Source organism: Syngnathoides biaculeatus, chromosome 15 (genome assembly GCF_019802595.1).
Source record: "Syngnathoides biaculeatus isolate LvHL_M chromosome 15, ASM1980259v1, whole genome shotgun sequence".
Lineage (NCBI taxonomy): Eukaryota > Metazoa > Chordata > Actinopteri > Syngnathiformes > Syngnathidae > Syngnathoides > Syngnathoides biaculeatus.
This window is the reverse complement of record NC_084654.1, coordinates 21,099,270-21,114,963: the sequence shown is the minus strand read 5'-3', so window position 1 is coordinate 21,114,963 and position 15,694 is coordinate 21,099,270. Positions and strand designations below refer to the sequence as shown.

The window sequence follows — 15,694 nt, the reverse complement described above, 5'->3', positions numbered from 1 at the left end:
TATTTGCACAGTGGATGTAAACCTCTGGCTTCAACTGCCACTCATACATCTTTTATCCTTTCTTCTGGCCTCATTCATCCTTCACGCGCCTCTCTTTAGTGTGTCATATTTAAAAGACATTCATTTTCACTTTACATAGAATTGACAGACTTTGACTGTGGGTGAAAAAAAATATGGTTAAAAAAATAATATTAATCATCATAATAATACGAAAATACGCCAAGTGTGAGCCATATTCCGGTCCGGTAGGTGGCGGTAACCGCACATGAGAAATGGTTGCCAACTGTCATTCTGATTAAAAAAAAAAAGAAGAAAGGAGGACGCCAAAAAAGAAGCATAGAAAAAAAAGAAACTCGTTTCTGTTGTTTTTTTTTTTAATAAGCGTTATAAACGATGGATTTGGATTCGATGAAATATGGGGAGCTACGTGGCCTCGCGAAACATCTCGGTCTGAAGGCGAACATGAAGGTAAGGTGAACGACAGTTAGTTTACGAACAAACATTTCGCCAACGCTGTAAAGTTATTATTTTTTTTCCCCCTTAAAATAGTGATATAATTGCTATATTCGTCTGCATACAGGCTGACAGGTTGTTGGAAGCCATTAAAAAGCATTTTGAGCAACAAAAGTGTAATGATGAAGATAAGGTAAACTTTGAGTCATCAAACGTGACTTACAGCTGCAGATTCGTCAAAATAGTACATTGGGGTGTTCCTGTATTAATTCCTATATATTCTTCTTATTTTTTTTTTTTAATGTTATCTAGGTAGAAGAGACGGGAGGTGATGTCGCCGCTGGGGTGAAGGCAGATGAAACTAAGGATGTGGTTTGCATCGCGTCAGACAAGAGGAGCCAAATGCAGAGCAGCAAGGACGATGCAGTAGGTGTGTTGCAAAATGTTTCAAAATATATATCAAGTAGATGATAAAATTTGACAGAGGAAGATGAAACAATATATGCATATTTTTGCGTTCTCCCGTCAGGTCGTCAAGCAGTGAGCACCGAGCAACGGACAAACCTGAAGTTTCTGGTGCGGTTGGGCAAAAGTCCGTCCGAAGCCCTGGCATTGCTGCAGCAAGTGTACGGCGACGACACCATGTCGCGCTCGCGCGTTTTTGAGTGGTGCAAGAGGTTCAAAGAGGGACGCGAGGACGTGGAGGACGACCCCAGGAGCGGGAGGCCGTCCACGAGCAGGACCGAGGCCAACATCGAGCGCGTCAGGCAGATGCTGCGCGGCGATCGCAGGTTGACGGTGCGGTTGATCGCAAACGAGCTGGGCATGAACAGGGACAACGTCTGGAAGATTATCACGGAAGATTTGGGCATGCAGAAAGTATGACGCTTCCCGACTGAATGATAATCGGGGAACGATTTTTTTGGGGGGACTATGATGAACTGAACTGATAGAAAAATCCCAGGAAAAGCCTACCGGAACATCCGAACCTTATTTGGGGTTAATCGGCTGCATTTTTAATGCGACCAAGTGTGTGCTGAATCCCATTGAATAAAAGTTTGAACGTGATTGCTTCATTCTGAACAGATATGGCGGTATAACCCCGGCGACTTGAGGGTGTGCACACTTTTGCATCTCCACTATATCAGTTGCTTTTTATTTCCCCCTCCAAAAGATGTCATTTTAGTTTTTCAATCAAGTTGCACATGGATGTGTGTTACAATAGTAGAAAACGTTTTGACATGTTTTATCTTATTCAATTTTTTTTACATCACAAAAGAGATGTTTTGATGAGTTGTTGCATAAATTAAAAGACATGTACGTTGTGCCAGGGGTTTTTAATTTTATTTTTTTAGAGGGGGGGTAACCTATGTGGAAGGAGTCAGATATTTAAACTCATAAATTGGGTATGAGGCTACTTCTTGCACTTGCTTTTCGCAGTACAGTGCCCGGATGGGAGCTTGCCATATTCGATGCTGGTTGCTAAGCACCAAAATTGAAGTCGGCATCCGCCATCTTGATACTCCCAAAACAACCTTGCCGACCTTTGTGTTAATCGCCAGTTTCGTGGCTGTGAGAAAACATTCCACAAAGATTTACTTTGACACTTTAAAGTTTGTTTGTAAAGATTTTTTTGTTATTATTTTCTGATGAACTTAATTCACTTGAGCAAAGTTTTGTTTACGTTTGTTGTTGTTCACTGTTCACTCTGCTTCACCTTTATAGGTCGAAGGTTTTTGTGAATATTTTCCCAAACTTCATCTGTAGTTAGGCAAGAAAGCACATTTTCTGTGAATTTTTTAATGAATTTCATAATATAGAATTTGATTTTCAAATGCGAGCAAGCAAGTTTACATTCTGAAAGAGGACATTCCAGAGACAACAAATGAACAATGCGTTTAGCATGTATTTTCCCATATTTCCAAAAATATATGAAGTTTGTTTTCAAAACGAGACATAGCCATTTTTTTTCAGATTTACGAAACTCGCACCAAAATTATCCAGCTCCGAATGGATAATTTTGGTGCGAGTTTCGTAAATCTGAAAAAAAATGCCTATGTCTCGTTTTGAAAACAAACTCTTCATATCGAACTGATTGACTTAAAATGTAATGTTTTTAATGACATTTTTTTTTTTTTTTTGCTATGTTATGGTAATAGTGCTTTACAGCGTCACCGAAATCGGGCCCTCAGTCATGTGCGAGGTTTCTTGGTATCGCGGTGTTATGTCTTTCCTTTGCACTTCGCCTTTTTTTGGGTTACCAAGTCGAATTAAAAATCCTTCATGTTATCAGAAGTAAAAAAAAATGTCAATCTCACGCGATCAGTTTTAATTCTACATCCCAAATTTGGAGAAAAACTTCGCCATATTCCAGGTCGTAAATCACGCCTTACACACATTTTTTGGGAGTACCAAGATGGCGGCCAACTGGGTTCAACCAATCGACATACCGCTCGATGTGTATGCGCTATCCAGTATATATTTTTTTAAGTTAGTGAACCCGACAGACAAGCGTGATACAAATGAAAAGTGTGGTTATGTTTTATTTTTTTCAGATAACATTTACATCGTTAAACATCTAAAATCACACATTTCACCCACCTCAATGAACCTATAACGACTGAAGAAACCAAACGACTTTTTTTTCACTGAAGCTGAGTCTTCCAAGTTTTTTATTTTTGCATAGAAACAGAAGAAACACGGCAGATATTTTATGATGTAAATAAGCAACGTCGTCAAGCAAAAAAAAAAAAAAAGTGGAATTCGGGAAAAATGCAACTGTTCGCCGATTGGTTTAAGGCGATCGGATATTCACGCCTGCGATTGGACGAGAGCGTCTCCTCTCTTGCCACGCCGTCCAATCACGTGCGCCGCGGCTCTGTTTTGAATCTCAGTCGCGTTACCGATTCGTGCTGTTGTGCAGCAAGAGCATCGTGCGTCGCACGCGAGTTTCTGCTCCTTTATTCCTCGTTTTCCTCACTTTTTTAAAAGTCATTGTTAGCCATGGATTTCGACGCGATGAAATACGCGGAGCTACGCGTCCTCGCGAAGGAGCTGGGTCTGAAGGCTAATATGAAGGTAAGGGGCAAACATGCAGTCGCTGCAATTTTTGTTGTCTTTCGAAAGTACTCGTCCAACGGCTCTGTTCGTGTGAAAATAGGCCGACAAGTTGCAGAAAGCCATTAAGAAGCATTTCCAACAACAAAATGCTAGAGAGGAAGACAAGGTAAACTTGAACAACGAACAATGTTACGATCCGGCGGATTTGTCGAAATGTTCAAATTCTTTTCTTCGTGTTGTTCAGTTAGAAAAGATGGTGGCCGATGTTACTGTTGCTGAAGTGAAGGCGGACGAGTCCAAGGTGGTGCCTTGCAGCTCCTCGGTGTTTGTGAACACACGTCGAGGCAGAGCGAACACCAAAAAGCAGAGAGTCCGTGACTCAGATGCTAAACCGGATGATGAGGTGGGCTATAGGCGTCGCGCGCCCTAAGCCAGGGTCAGTGAACACATCACCGAATGTTCTTCCATCGTAGGAGGACGGTGAAGTGGCCCCGCAGGACCCCGTCTTAAAGAAGAGACGGGAGGGAGAGAATGAGCCCCTGGTCGAGTCTTCAAGCTCGAGCAGTCGAGTTCAGAATGATGCCAAGGATGAAGCAGGTCACCAATCTTTATATTCATCCGTACTATCATGATGTGCGTTATATTAGTGCACCAATCCCTAGACTCTGGTGTGACTTTTTACATTTTTTTATTTTTATTTTTTCCCCTCAATGGTGTTTTGCAGATCGCGTTCTCCGTGTGGCCAAAGCTCCTAAAATCCCTCGTTACAAGGGGCAGCGGGTGAAGAAGGCAGCCCTGAAACCAACCACCCCCAGTATGCGCTCCTTTTTCCTCAGCACTGAATCATAAAAGACCGCTTGAACATCAATCTCCCGTCCTTTTCCCGCACAGACTTCCAAAAACTCCACGAGGCCCATTTCAGCAAGATGGAATCCATCGACGACTACGTGCAGAGGAAGAAGAAGACCAATATGGGGCCTGTCCAACAACTCAAGGTACACACGCAGGTCGCAGTCTTTTTGTCGCTGACGGTTTGCCGACATAGCGTAACGGAAGTGACGCCCGCGTTGTGGCAGGCGGCGAAGGACGCCGACGTGTCCCTGTTCAGCCCCGCCCTCTACAGGAAGAAGAATCCGCTGGCGGAGGCCAAACCAGATTCCAAAAACAAGATGCTTGAGAAACAGAAAGACGCCGCATTCAAGCCCGTCGTCCTTTCGACAAGAAGGATTAACGTCAGGTGAGTCTGCAGCGTAGTTTTTACGTCACCTGAGTCGAGCTTGTATAGCTCCCTCCCTTTTTAAAGATATTTACGGGAGGAAGTTATTGATCCTCACAGTCCTACCCGATCCTCTTCCACGTCCTGCATAATATTTACGTTTCCGTGCAGGTTCTCAGAGGCGAGCTCGCAGGCGAAGACGCCGCCGCGCATGTCGCTGGCCTTGGCCGTCAGCACGCCCAAGCAGCAGACGGGAAGAGAGAGGAAATCCGCTGCTTGGTCTGCCACCAGACCTTCAGGTCGGTACAAAACTTCCTTTTGGCATTTGGCGCATACATAAGCCGCACCCGTGTTAAAGCTGCAAGTGCCCACATTGTAACACGAGATATTTACAAAGGAAGACCGTACACAGAAAGAGTTTTCAAAGTTTTAACACTGAAGACTACTTTACTTTTATTTTACTTTCATTATTTTCTTAAATGTAAACAATATCTTATCTTAACATAGCAACAACATGGTAGCGCGAACAGGGCTGGTTTAAAAAAAAAAAACATACCGATAAGAAGGACAAAATAAAAGCTGCCGCGGCAGCTACGCAGTAGCAAAACGGCAGCACAGCACTAACAGAGCTGTTAAAAAAAAAAAAAAAAAAAAACGCCTAAATCACTAAGACATGGCAGTAACACAGCAGAAACGCGCTACCGTGGCGCTAACAGGGCCGGTTTAAAAAGGAAAAACATACCAGTAAAAATCACAGAGACACAGCAGTAACACAACAGCAACACGCTAGCACAGCGCTAACAGGGCCGATTTAAAAAAAAAAAAAAAAACATACCGATAAGGAGAAGTAAAAAAAATAGCTGCCGCGGCAGCTACACAGTAGCAACATGTTAGCACAGCACTAACAGAGCTGGTAAAAAAAAAAAACATACCTAAATCACTGAGACGTGGCAGCAACACAGCAGAAACGCGCTAGCGAGTAGCTAACAGGGTTGGTTTTAAAAAAAAAAAAAACATACAGCTAAAAAGCACTGAGCAACACGCTAGCACAGCTTTAACGCTAGCGCAGCGCTAACACGGCTGAAAAAAAAAGTCACTTCCTCGGCACATATATTCCACTGACGCTTACCCTCACAAGGGGGTGGGGGGTGCCGGAGCCTATCCCAACGGGCAGGAGGCGGGGTACGCCCTGAACCGTCTGCCAGCCAATCGCAGGGCACATCGAGACAAACGGTTGTATTCACGATCACAGCTAGAGGCAATTTAGAGCGTCCAATGAATGTTGCGTATTTTTGGGATGGGGGATCGAACCCGGGAGCTCAGAGCTGTGAGGCCAACGCTTTCTAGCTTCTCCACCAAAATTAGTGTAGATGAGTGAATTTGGAAGGTGGAGATGATAATCAAGGCTTTGTCTCTTTGTCCCCACCCCACCCCAAAGCATCCTTTGTGTTCACCGGCAACACGAGCGTCACTCCAGGGACGCAGAAGAAGTCAGCTTTCGACCTGAAGGCCAGCCTGGCCCGGCCGCTCACCTACAAGCCTCACACGGGTAACAAAATGTCCGCCTTCTCGTCTCGACACGGCCCCATCACTGACCTGTAACCGCGTCCGTTCGCGCTCGTAGGGAAGCTGAAGCCGTTCGTGGACGAAAACAGCGCCCGCAAGTCTTTGCTCGCGGACTCTCGAAAAAACTACAAACAGCACCAAGTGCAGACCAGGTGGGTATTAATTATGCAATTTTTTTTTTTTTTTTTAATATCCGCATCATAATCGTTTTCACGTTGACAAACATTACGATTCCAGGGACGAGAGACACGCCAAACTTGCGGAAGAGCGCAAAGCAAAGAAGTCCAACTTAATCTGCGCGCGGCGAGGCCTGGTGATGATGTAAACTTTTGGACCCCATCTTCTTCTTGTAAATATGTCGTCTGTCTCGTTTTAAGGATCTTATGGTTATTATTATTTTATCTTGCGCGCCATCGATTTGAGCACATTGACGTTGATGATGTTATTAAAAGCCCGGTATGTTCTTTCGGGTGCTTTGTTGTTGTTTTCACAATAAAAAGGCTGCAATTCACCTTTTTTGCTAGCTCTGCGTTCAACTCACCAGGCCAATAAATTGAAAAGGTCTAGACTCCAAACCAGGGGCGCCAAACTCATTTTTGTGGTTCCGGTTTCCCTCAGAGCTCCGTTATGACTGTGAAACCCATCAAAATCTTTCGCCTCATCATATTTACGCGTGAAATATATGAGCTAGTTTTTGAATTAGAAAGCGACGTTATTGTGTTTTAAAGTACTGCCGATGCTTTGGTACACAATAATGCTTGCATTATCATTTATGATACGGCAATGTCGTATTTTGGTACAGATTTTTAACAAAAATCATGGAAGTTCATACTCGTAATTTGCCTGCGCGGGCCACATAAAATCAGGTGGAGGGCCGGATCTGGACCCCCGGGGCCTTGAGTTTGACACCTGTGTGCCCTAGGCCTACAATTAAGAATTTTTGACTTGTATAAAGCTGGAAATGATTTGAAAAGTATGTCTAAAAGTGCACAGCATTGTGTTATGAGGGTGCTTTTCCTCATCGGAGCCTGGACAGTTTGCTATCATCAATGGGGGGGGGGGGGGAATAATACATTTAACATTATTAATAATATAATATTAAATTTCTATAAAATAGTATAATATTAAATTAATCGATTAATGAAAAGAATATATTAATAATACTAAATATTTTAGAAATGGTATAATCAATAAATAATAAATACTAATAGTAAATAAATAATAATAATGGCTCTCAGCAAAGGTCCAAATATTTACCGTTAAAGCTTCAAACAGAAATGGCAAAATATACCACACGTCTTAAATTTGATCTATATAGGATGTATCTATATCTGAATCAAAGTGTGGGCATAAAAAAAGTAACCTATTAATACTAAAATCATATTAAATATTATATTTTTTATATTAAATAACACTATATTAATAGTCAATAAAGTATAATATATTAATATAAAACAATACTGTAAAAATAGTATAATAAATTGATAATAAATAATTACATCATCGTAATAAACCCTAGTATTAAAAAAAGTGCCCAAACTATATTATGGGAAAATTATGAATATCCTGAGTGATGATTTTCAAGAGGGGTTTTTTTTTTTTTGCTTTTTTTAGCCATTTGGTTTTGCGCTAACGGTGACTTCTGGATTTGAAGTCTTCATCGTTCCTTCCACCTTGTCTCAGGTCCCCAGTTCCAGCTGAAGAAAAAGTGCCAAAATTCACGCGATGCCGCTACCGCCACCTCCTCTGGCGGGAGTTGTGGTGTTATTTTAGATAATTATGGTCCAAAGGTTCAACCATCAACTATTATTCAGGTAACTGACCATTAAAGCCGCTTTCTTAATATTCAAGCTCGACTGAGTATTCCTAATATTGTGGACAAAATACAAATTCATAACTTTGGTAAACAAATCGAGCGCACTTTCTCTTGAACCAACAGGGAAAAGGGTGCGCTCCATTTGTTTATCCGGATAATGAAGACGCTATTAAACCCACGAATTGGAATTTCGTGGCCAAAAAGTAGCAAACCACAGTGACGGTCTCGGGTTTTGTGGCCATACTCAAGCCTCCTCCCATCCCAAGTTTTCGTTTTACAGGGACAAACATATCGTTGTTTCGCGGTCTCCGATGCTCCTGGAAGGCAACGTCAGGAAATGACGCACAGTGCGTAATCTAGCAAAACTCCTCCCGAACTTTGTCGCCTTTATGATTGTTTTTGGGTCTCCGTGGAGTGGGGCTCATTTTTCTGTGCATGTCTGTGGCATTTTTGCGTAAAAATGTTGACTAAAAGTTGAGGGTGGGTGGAGCGGGGGCGGTTAAACACGAAAAAAGTGCTCGTTCCGGAGAGGATAGTTTACGGTATGCTCGGAAAGGACACAACTTATCGAGAGGTATGTTGCTTGGTGTGTAATAACAACAGTCCAAATTTTTATCACTGTAGCTTTAGAGTCAGGAACACGCGGCTTTTCGTATGATGACGTTTTTCTTGCGCGTCACTTGTGTGCATACTCTGTAAATCATTAATCTCGTGTGATCTCCGTACTTGACGTCACGTGACATGCAAGTGCAGGAAAAGAAACTTCCTGAATGAACAAGCTGACACTTGCTTATTTTTTGGGGAGGGGAATGTTCTTTCATTCATTGATTTATGGATTTTTTTTTGTGGACAGAATCCAATGTTGAAAATCAGATTTTCGAGCGAAATACAAATTGCTTTCGAAACCCCACGGTTCTGAAAAATGGAATACAAATGTGTGTATAATGTAATAATAATTGTTAGTATTACTATTTGCATTCCATTACAGGATCCTTTGTAATGGTCTAATATTTCATTTTCTTTAATCTTCAAGGATATATATTTTTTGTATGTGAAGGTTTTATTTTTAATGTTTTCATTTTTTAAAAAATGTTTTTAAAATGCTGCACATTTAAATAAATAAATAAAGTTTACAGTACACTGTATCTACAGAATAATTTTTTAAAAATTTGAATCTAAATTATTTTATAAGGCTAATATAAAGTATGTTTGTGATAGTTCATTTTTATTATATATTTTTTTATTTCCTGAATTTTATTTAAAAAATGTTTTTTGCAAATTTTGTCATTTTCCACAGAACGACAATTTTCCCCCAATTCAAAGTTGTTTTCAAAAATGGCACATGTCGACTCTCGAGGCGCCGCTGCATTTCATATCTCGTTCCCTTATTGATATTCTCGTCGTGTGGTGCCGCAGTTGAACGACGACGATGAGCGCAGCGAAGAATTGCAGTCACCCGATTTTTTCCGCGATGTCGTGGAAAAGGACGGCGAGGGGCGCGGCGAGAGCATTTTGCCAGGTGCGAACAGTTGTTACTTTTATTTTCTCAAGATGATGATTATTTATTTTTTTTAATTTCTTTTTGTGCACGGTTCACCAGCGGGAAAAAAAAATTGCACTCTAGGGATTGTGTGTGAGCATGTGCTGAAACTTGATTATTATTATTTTTTTTTATTCTGTAGATTTCTTTGTAGGGCGGCACAGTATGTCAGCTGGAAAGCTTCGAGCTCAGTGTTCTGAGGTCCCGGGTTCGATCCCGGACCCGCCTGTGTGGAGTTTGCACGTTCTCCCCGTGCCTGCGTGGCTTTTCTCCGGGGCACTACGGTATCCTTCCATATCCCAAAACTATGCGACATTAATTTGACACTCGAAATTGCCCCGAGGTTGCGATTGTGAGTGCGGCTGTTTGTCCTGCGATTGGCTGGCGACCAGTTCAGGGTGTACCCCGCCTCCTGCTCAATGGCAGCCTGGACAGGCTCCGGCATTCCTCGCGACCCTTGTGAGGATAGGCGCCCAAGAAAATGAATGGATGGATTTCTTTGTTGTTTATTATTCATAACAAGTGAGAGGAGTGATTTTATTAAATGTACATTTTTATCTTATTTTGTATTTTTACCATTTTTCCATCCATCCATCTTCTTAGCCACTTATCCTCACAAGTGTCGCAGGTAGTGCTGGAGCCTATCCCGGGGGCCAGGATCAAGCCCGGGTCCCCAGAACTGTGAGGCCACCGCGAATGAATTTTCCATCCATCCATTTTCTTTGCCGCTTATCCTCACGAGGGTCTCGGGGAGTCCCAGCTCTCAACGGGCAGGAGGCGAGGTACACCCTGAACCGGTCGTCAGCCAATCGCAGGGCACATCGAAACAAACAGCCAATCGCACTCACAATCACACCTTGGGGCAATTTAGAGTGTCCAGTTCGTGTTGCACGTTTTTGGGGATGTGGGAGGAAACCGGAGTGCCCGGAGAAAAGCCACGCAGGCACGGGGAGAACGTGCAAACTCCACACAGGCGGGGATCGAACACGGGTCCTCAGAACTGTGAGGCCGCCGTGCCGCCCGAATGAATTACGTGATGTATAAATATGCCTATCTCGATTTCTGTTACTATAATATTATTTCTGATGGGGGTTTTTTATGTGCTACGTTGTTGGTCATCACCCCCGCTTTCCACGCCCTCCTCAGAGGACGACTCCGGGGGCGGCACGGCGCCCCCGCGCGTCAGCAAGGCCTGCCTGAAGAACGTGTTCACGGTGGCGCTCATCTTCATCTACCTGCTGCTGACGGCGGTGGCCGCCTTCCTGGCCTACCAGACCATCTCCGACTTCCTGGAGAAGCTCAACCATCCCGTCATGTCCGTCACCTACAAGGAGGTGGACGCCTTCTCCCCGCCGGGTGTGTATCCGAAAGCGCCCCCCCCCCCGTCAATCTTACCGGTGTTCCACAAGGTCGGGGTTCTTTGATACCGCAGCGCACGGGGCACGCCGTGAGAATATCCCTTCGATCGGTTGTTCTGACGCCGTTTCCGTGGCCGCAGGCATCGCTTTGTATCCCGGCCAGGCCCGGCTGCTGAGCTGCCGGCACCGCTACCACGACGACCTCCCGCCCCTGGTGGACCCCGGCCGGCCTCGAGAGGGCGACTGCGTCGTCAAAGAGGTGACGTACTACGGGCCCTTCGCCAACGGAACGCAGGTAAAGGCGGCGGCGGCGGCGCCGGGGGGGGGGGCCCTGTTGCAAACGCCAACTTGCTCGTGTCTGTGCCGCAGAAGAAGGCGCTGGTCGTGCGGGGACCTTCGGACGTCCGCAGTCGGGAGGTGGTCTTCATCCAGTTCAGTCAGAACAAGACCGAGGAGGACTTTAGCGCAATCCCGTACATGCTGTTTGCCAAGTTTAGTGATCTGGATCACAGGTAAAGCCACATTTGATGATCGCTTATATTTATTTTTTTCCCCGGGACCATATTGATGTTATTGGTTTGTGTGCTCGAATCCATCCCTCCATTTTCTCTGCCACTTATCCTCACGAGGGTCGCGGGGAGCGCCGGAGTCTATCCCAGCTGTCGACGGGCAGGAGGCGGGGTACACCCTGAACTAGTTGCCAGCCAATCGCAGGGCACATAGAGACAAACAGTCGGACTCACAATCACACCTACGGGCAATTTGGAGTGTCCAATTAATGTTGCATATTTTTGGGATGTGGGAGGAAACCAGAGTGCCCGGAGAAAACCCACGCAAGCGGGGCCAGGATTTGAACCCTGGTCCTCAGAACTGTGAGGTCGACGTTTTACCGGCTGATCCCACCGTGGCGCCGTGTTGTGACCGAAACCATAAAAACCTTCAATGGCTTCATCATATTTGCACATGAAATTTCAGAACTAGTTTTGGAATCGGACATCAAGGTTAATGGTGGTTTTTTTTTTTTTTTTTTTTTCCAAAAATGCTTGCAACATCTCCACATTATCATTCATGATATGACAAGTTGAAATATTTGTACAGATTTGAACAAGAATCATGGGAGTTGACACACGTGATTCGCCTTCGCGGGCCACATAAAATCGTGTCGCGGGCCGTACTTAGCCCGCGGGCGTTGGGTTTGACACCTGTGCCGTGGTCCATTATTGATTAGTTGTTTTTTTTTTTTTTAATCTACCATCCAGTTTGAATAAATCAGAGTTCATGAGGGACTGCGAGAGGAACTACTCCACGTGGACCTTCTCCGGTGGCTTCCGCACGTGGGTCAAGATGTCCTTGGTGAGGACATCGGGGAAGAGCAGCCAATCGGTGCAGTTTCGACAAGAGGTAGAGGAGTCGGCGGTCGCGAGGCCTGAGTCTGCGTTGTCTTCGGGTCTTGATGGTGTTTGGTCTTTCAGTCCGCTCTGGTCAAGTTCAACGACAAGAGGCCCGAACCCGAGAGGAGCAACGAGCTTTTCTTTGCTGTCTTTGAGTGGCGGGATCCCTTTACGCAAGAAATCCGACTGGTGGGTTCAGGATCCCGACGTGCTCCCAGCACGCTTCTCGGGCGATTGCCTCTTCAAATGAAAATTCTCCCTTCAATTTAACATAAGTTGCCGGCACTCAAGTGCCACCAGATGGCGCCACATCAATACTTTCATTGAGAGACAAGATGTCAGAGAGCACAAAGGTTTGGTCTGGGTTGTTAGGGGGAGTTACTGTTACTATGGAAGTCCACGTGGACTTTGGGTGTATATCCCCCACAAGATCAAATCATTTGTTTATAAGGGGAATGTGGTAAAGCCTCGGTTCTCGAACGTCCTCGTTTTCGAACAAATCGGTTTTGGAACGAAAATTTCGAGATTGTTTTTTTACGTACGAAAATCGGTACTCGACGCCCCCGACAAAACCGGGAAATAACACATTGAGCGCGGCCAGACCAGCTGGCCCGCGACGCGCTTTGTTGTGAATTCCCACGCCGCCGAAAAAACACGTAAATAACATAATGCGTGCGGCGCAAGCAGCTGAGTCACCCACGACGCGTTTTGTTATTGTTAAATCGAACGCACCCGAAAAAAACAGGAAATGACATAACTCGCGGCGCAACCAGCGGACTTTTGTTCTGTGTAACGCAGCGTCTGTCCACAGATGTGTCCCGGTAGTGACTGTTGTTTTTCTTCTTATCGAAGACTACCGTATTACCCCCCAATCATGGCTCCAAAGAAAGCAAGTCGAGTCGCTACAGATGCGGCAATGCACTCCCAGCCTAGCGTACTCTACTACGAAAGCATACATTTTAAGCAAAAAAAAAATTTTTTTTCTTCAATTATTTTATTATATTAAGTATTCAAACTTTTCATGTATTTCTACTATGCAATTTATTATCAGGAAAAGCTAAAAAAATGCTTTAAAAAGCCAAATTTATAGGGCTTGGAACGCATTACTTCTTTTTCCTTTCATTGTAATGGGAAACATCGATTCGGTTTTCGAACAAATCACTTCTCGAACCGTTTTCTGGAACGGATTGTGCTTGAGAACCGAGGCGTCACTGTACTTAAGTGTCTTGCGATCATGGTCTGTTGTACATCTATGGTTTAAACCAGGGGTGTCACTGTTTTGTTACCCTTTCCCTCAGACGGCCATTACGACTTTGAAGCCATGAAAATCTTTCTCATCATATTTACACATGAAATTTATGAAGTAGTTTTGTAATCAGAAATCAAGCTTAATGGTTTTTTTCAACTATTGTTCATGTTTGGTAACCCGAAAATGCTTGCGATGTCTCAACTTTATCATTTATGATATGACAATTTGAAATTTTGCTCCAGACTGTCACAAAAATCATGGAAGTTGATATAACTGTAATTTCCGGCCGATAAGCCGCGACTTTTTTCACACCCTTTCAACCCTGCGGTTTATGCGGTGATGCGGCTAATTTGTGCATTTTTTTCTGACGGCCGCAAGGGGGCACTCGAGCGGAAAAAAAAGGAGTGAGACCAGTGGAATATATGTGCCGAGAAAGTGACTTTTACCGGTCCGGCCCTGTTAGCTCTGCGCTAGTGTGTTACTGCCGTGTCTCAGTGATTTTCACCAGTATGTTTTTTTTTAACCGGCCCTGTTAGCACGCCGCTTGCGTTAAACTCTCTTTGTACCGTCTTTCTTTGTAAATTTCTCGTGTTTCAATGTCGGTTACAATGTGGGCACTAGCGGCTTTTACACAGCTGTAGCGTATGTATGTACCAAATGGTATTTCCTTTACAAACGCACTGCGTGAGGTTTATAATCAAGTGCGCTCTGTAGGTCGGGAATTACGATACATGATTTGCCTTTGTGGGCCACATAAAATCATGCGGCGGGCCGGATCTGGCCCCCGGGCCTTGAGTTTGACACCACTGGTTGAAACTACAAATATGGACAGTTCTGAATATTTTTTATAGGTTACACGAGGTTCATTTGCAATGGATGTCACCGTACTGCACTTACAACGGAATTGTAGCGTTCCGAACCGCTCGGTGGAAAAATGATGATTATTATTATTTTTACATTCAAACAGATCGTGACGGCAAACCCGTGGTCGTCGGCCGCCATTCTCTGCGGCGTCTTCATGGCGCTCTTCAAGGCGGCCAACTTCGCCAAGCTGACCGTCCAGTGGATCATCAGAATGCGCAAGCGCCACCTGAGGAACAAAGCCCGCCAACTTGGCACGTAAACGCAACACGGGGGAACTTTTGAATGTTCAAGAAAAAGCGCAGCCAAGTCCGGACACCGCCAAAATGTTCCGTTGCGCTCGCAGTGGTTTTTGGGACCGTTTTGAAACAAGACGCATTTCATCTTTTGTCACATCATTTTGTCGTGATTACGAAGTAGAAACAAATGAATGGAGCATCTTTTATCGCCACATTCAGATATTTCACTTCTGTTTCCCAAACTTTGCGACAAATGCGTCCGCTGCGCATAAATGAGTGATTACAGATACTCAAATGTTTTTAATTTTATTTTTAACCGTTCTACGTGTAGCGTTGTTGTCAAAGTCAAACCTGTTGATCTAATGTGTTGTTTATTTTACTGCTGCACAATTTTATATTATTTGTTTTGATTCTGTGCGGTTGAATTTTGTAGTGTTGAAGATTTAATGTCCCGCTGTTGTCTTTGATTGTATCAAAGGGACTTGAATACATGTCAGTGTGTGCTTCATATCTCGTGTTTTACGAATTATGTGACATTTAGGCAACCATAAATCAGATTCCCACTCAATTATTCAAACATTTTGAACTCTTTAGTGGCATTTTACATTTTTTTCCACATTCCCCAAATTCCAATTTGTCATTATTTCACGTTTCCCCTTGGCAATATTCCCATATTAACTGAGACATTTTGGAAATTTACCTCATCCTGACACATTTGTCATTTGATTAAAATTATTTGAATTTCAAAATGTAAAGCATATTCATCCTATTTTTCACATTCCACATTTCTGGAAGGGTTTCAAGGTTACCGACGTCAAAAGCGAAATATCAACGGAACAATTTTTCAAACTATCCCTTTATTGCGAGTACTCTATTCCACATCTGCAAGACAATGTCCCCAATTCAATGCAGAAATATGATTTTTTTTTAACCTAATGCTACACG

The 15,694-nt window shown here is 43.8% G+C and overlaps 3 protein-coding genes across 6 annotated transcripts; all 3 read left to right on the top strand.

The window, feature by feature from the left end:
- The first annotated feature begins 251 nt into the window (after positions 1–251).
- LOC133513686 (protein GVQW3-like) lies at positions 252–1,778 on the top strand. Of its 2 annotated transcripts, XM_061844672.1 has the most exons (4): positions 256–468; positions 581–646; positions 766–883; positions 983–1,778. In XM_061844672.1, exons 1-4 carry the CDS (start codon positions 394–396, stop codon positions 1,336–1,338), a joined length of 615 nt encoding a protein of 204 aa, XP_061700656.1. In that variant the 5' UTR covers positions 256–393; the 3' UTR covers positions 1,339–1,778. The 2 variants fall into 2 exon arrangements, with proteins under 2 accessions (XP_061700657.1, XP_061700656.1); XM_061844673.1 differs by lacking the exon at positions 581–646 and having other exon boundaries at positions 252–468.
- A 1,523-nt stretch (positions 1,779–3,301) lies between these two features.
- Positions 3,302–6,806, top strand: LOC133513685 (nucleolar and spindle-associated protein 1-like). Of its 2 annotated transcripts, none has more exons than XM_061844671.1 (11): positions 3,302–3,531; positions 3,614–3,679; positions 3,758–3,916; positions 3,990–4,110; positions 4,238–4,327; positions 4,405–4,508; positions 4,590–4,750; positions 4,901–5,028; positions 6,168–6,278; positions 6,354–6,447; positions 6,533–6,806. In XM_061844671.1, the coding sequence occupies exons 1-11, from the start codon at positions 3,457–3,459 to the stop codon at positions 6,618–6,620; spliced, it is 1,197 nt and encodes a 398-aa protein (XP_061700655.1). In that variant the 5' UTR covers positions 3,302–3,456; the 3' UTR covers positions 6,621–6,806. The 2 variants fall into 2 exon arrangements, with proteins under 2 accessions (XP_061700655.1, XP_061700654.1); XM_061844670.1 differs by having other exon boundaries at positions 3,304–3,531; positions 3,987–4,110.
- A 1,694-nt stretch (positions 6,807–8,500) lies between these two features.
- pacc1 (proton activated chloride channel 1) lies at positions 8,501–15,257 on the top strand. Of its 2 annotated transcripts, none has more exons than XM_061844802.1 (8): positions 8,501–8,685; positions 9,528–9,630; positions 10,798–11,007; positions 11,150–11,304; positions 11,382–11,521; positions 12,269–12,410; positions 12,482–12,589; positions 14,617–15,257. In XM_061844802.1, the coding sequence occupies exons 1-8, from the start codon at positions 8,656–8,658 to the stop codon at positions 14,770–14,772; spliced, it is 1,044 nt and encodes a 347-aa protein (XP_061700786.1). In that variant the 5' UTR covers positions 8,501–8,655; the 3' UTR covers positions 14,773–15,257. The 2 variants fall into 2 exon arrangements, with proteins under 2 accessions (XP_061700786.1, XP_061700785.1); XM_061844801.1 differs by having other exon boundaries at positions 8,503–8,685; positions 11,379–11,521.
- Positions 15,258–15,694: the final 437 nt, after the last annotated feature.

Excerpts from the sequence above, each read along its gene's own strand:
- LOC133513686 (XM_061844672.1), top strand. The coding sequence starts at position 394 with ATGGATTTGGATTCGATGAAATATGGGGAGCTACGTGGCCTCGCGAAA. Across the intron at positions 469-580 it reads GTCTGAAGGCGAACATGAAG|GCTGACAGGTTGTTGGAAGC; the intron begins GTAAGGTGAACG and ends GTCTGCATACAG. Across the intron at positions 884-982 it reads CAGCAAGGACGATGCAGTAG|GTCGTCAAGCAGTGAGCACC; the intron begins GTGTGTTGCAAA and ends TTCTCCCGTCAG.
- LOC133513685 (XM_061844670.1), top strand. The coding sequence starts at position 3,457 with ATGGATTTCGACGCGATGAAATACGCGGAGCTACGCGTCCTCGCGAAG. Across the intron at positions 4,509-4,589 it reads GGCCTGTCCAACAACTCAAG|GCGGCGAAGGACGCCGACGT; the intron begins GTACACACGCAG and ends GCGTTGTGGCAG. Across the intron at positions 6,448-6,532 it reads CAGCACCAAGTGCAGACCAG|GGACGAGAGACACGCCAAAC; the intron begins GTGGGTATTAAT and ends TTACGATTCCAG.
- pacc1 (XM_061844801.1), top strand. The coding sequence starts at position 8,656 with ATGCTCGGAAAGGACACAACTTATCGAGAG. Across the intron at positions 8,686-9,527 it reads AGGACACAACTTATCGAGAG|TTGAACGACGACGATGAGCG; the intron begins GTATGTTGCTTG and ends GTGGTGCCGCAG. Across the intron at positions 11,522-12,268 it reads TTTAGTGATCTGGATCACAG|TTTGAATAAATCAGAGTTCA; the intron begins GTAAAGCCACAT and ends TCTACCATCCAG.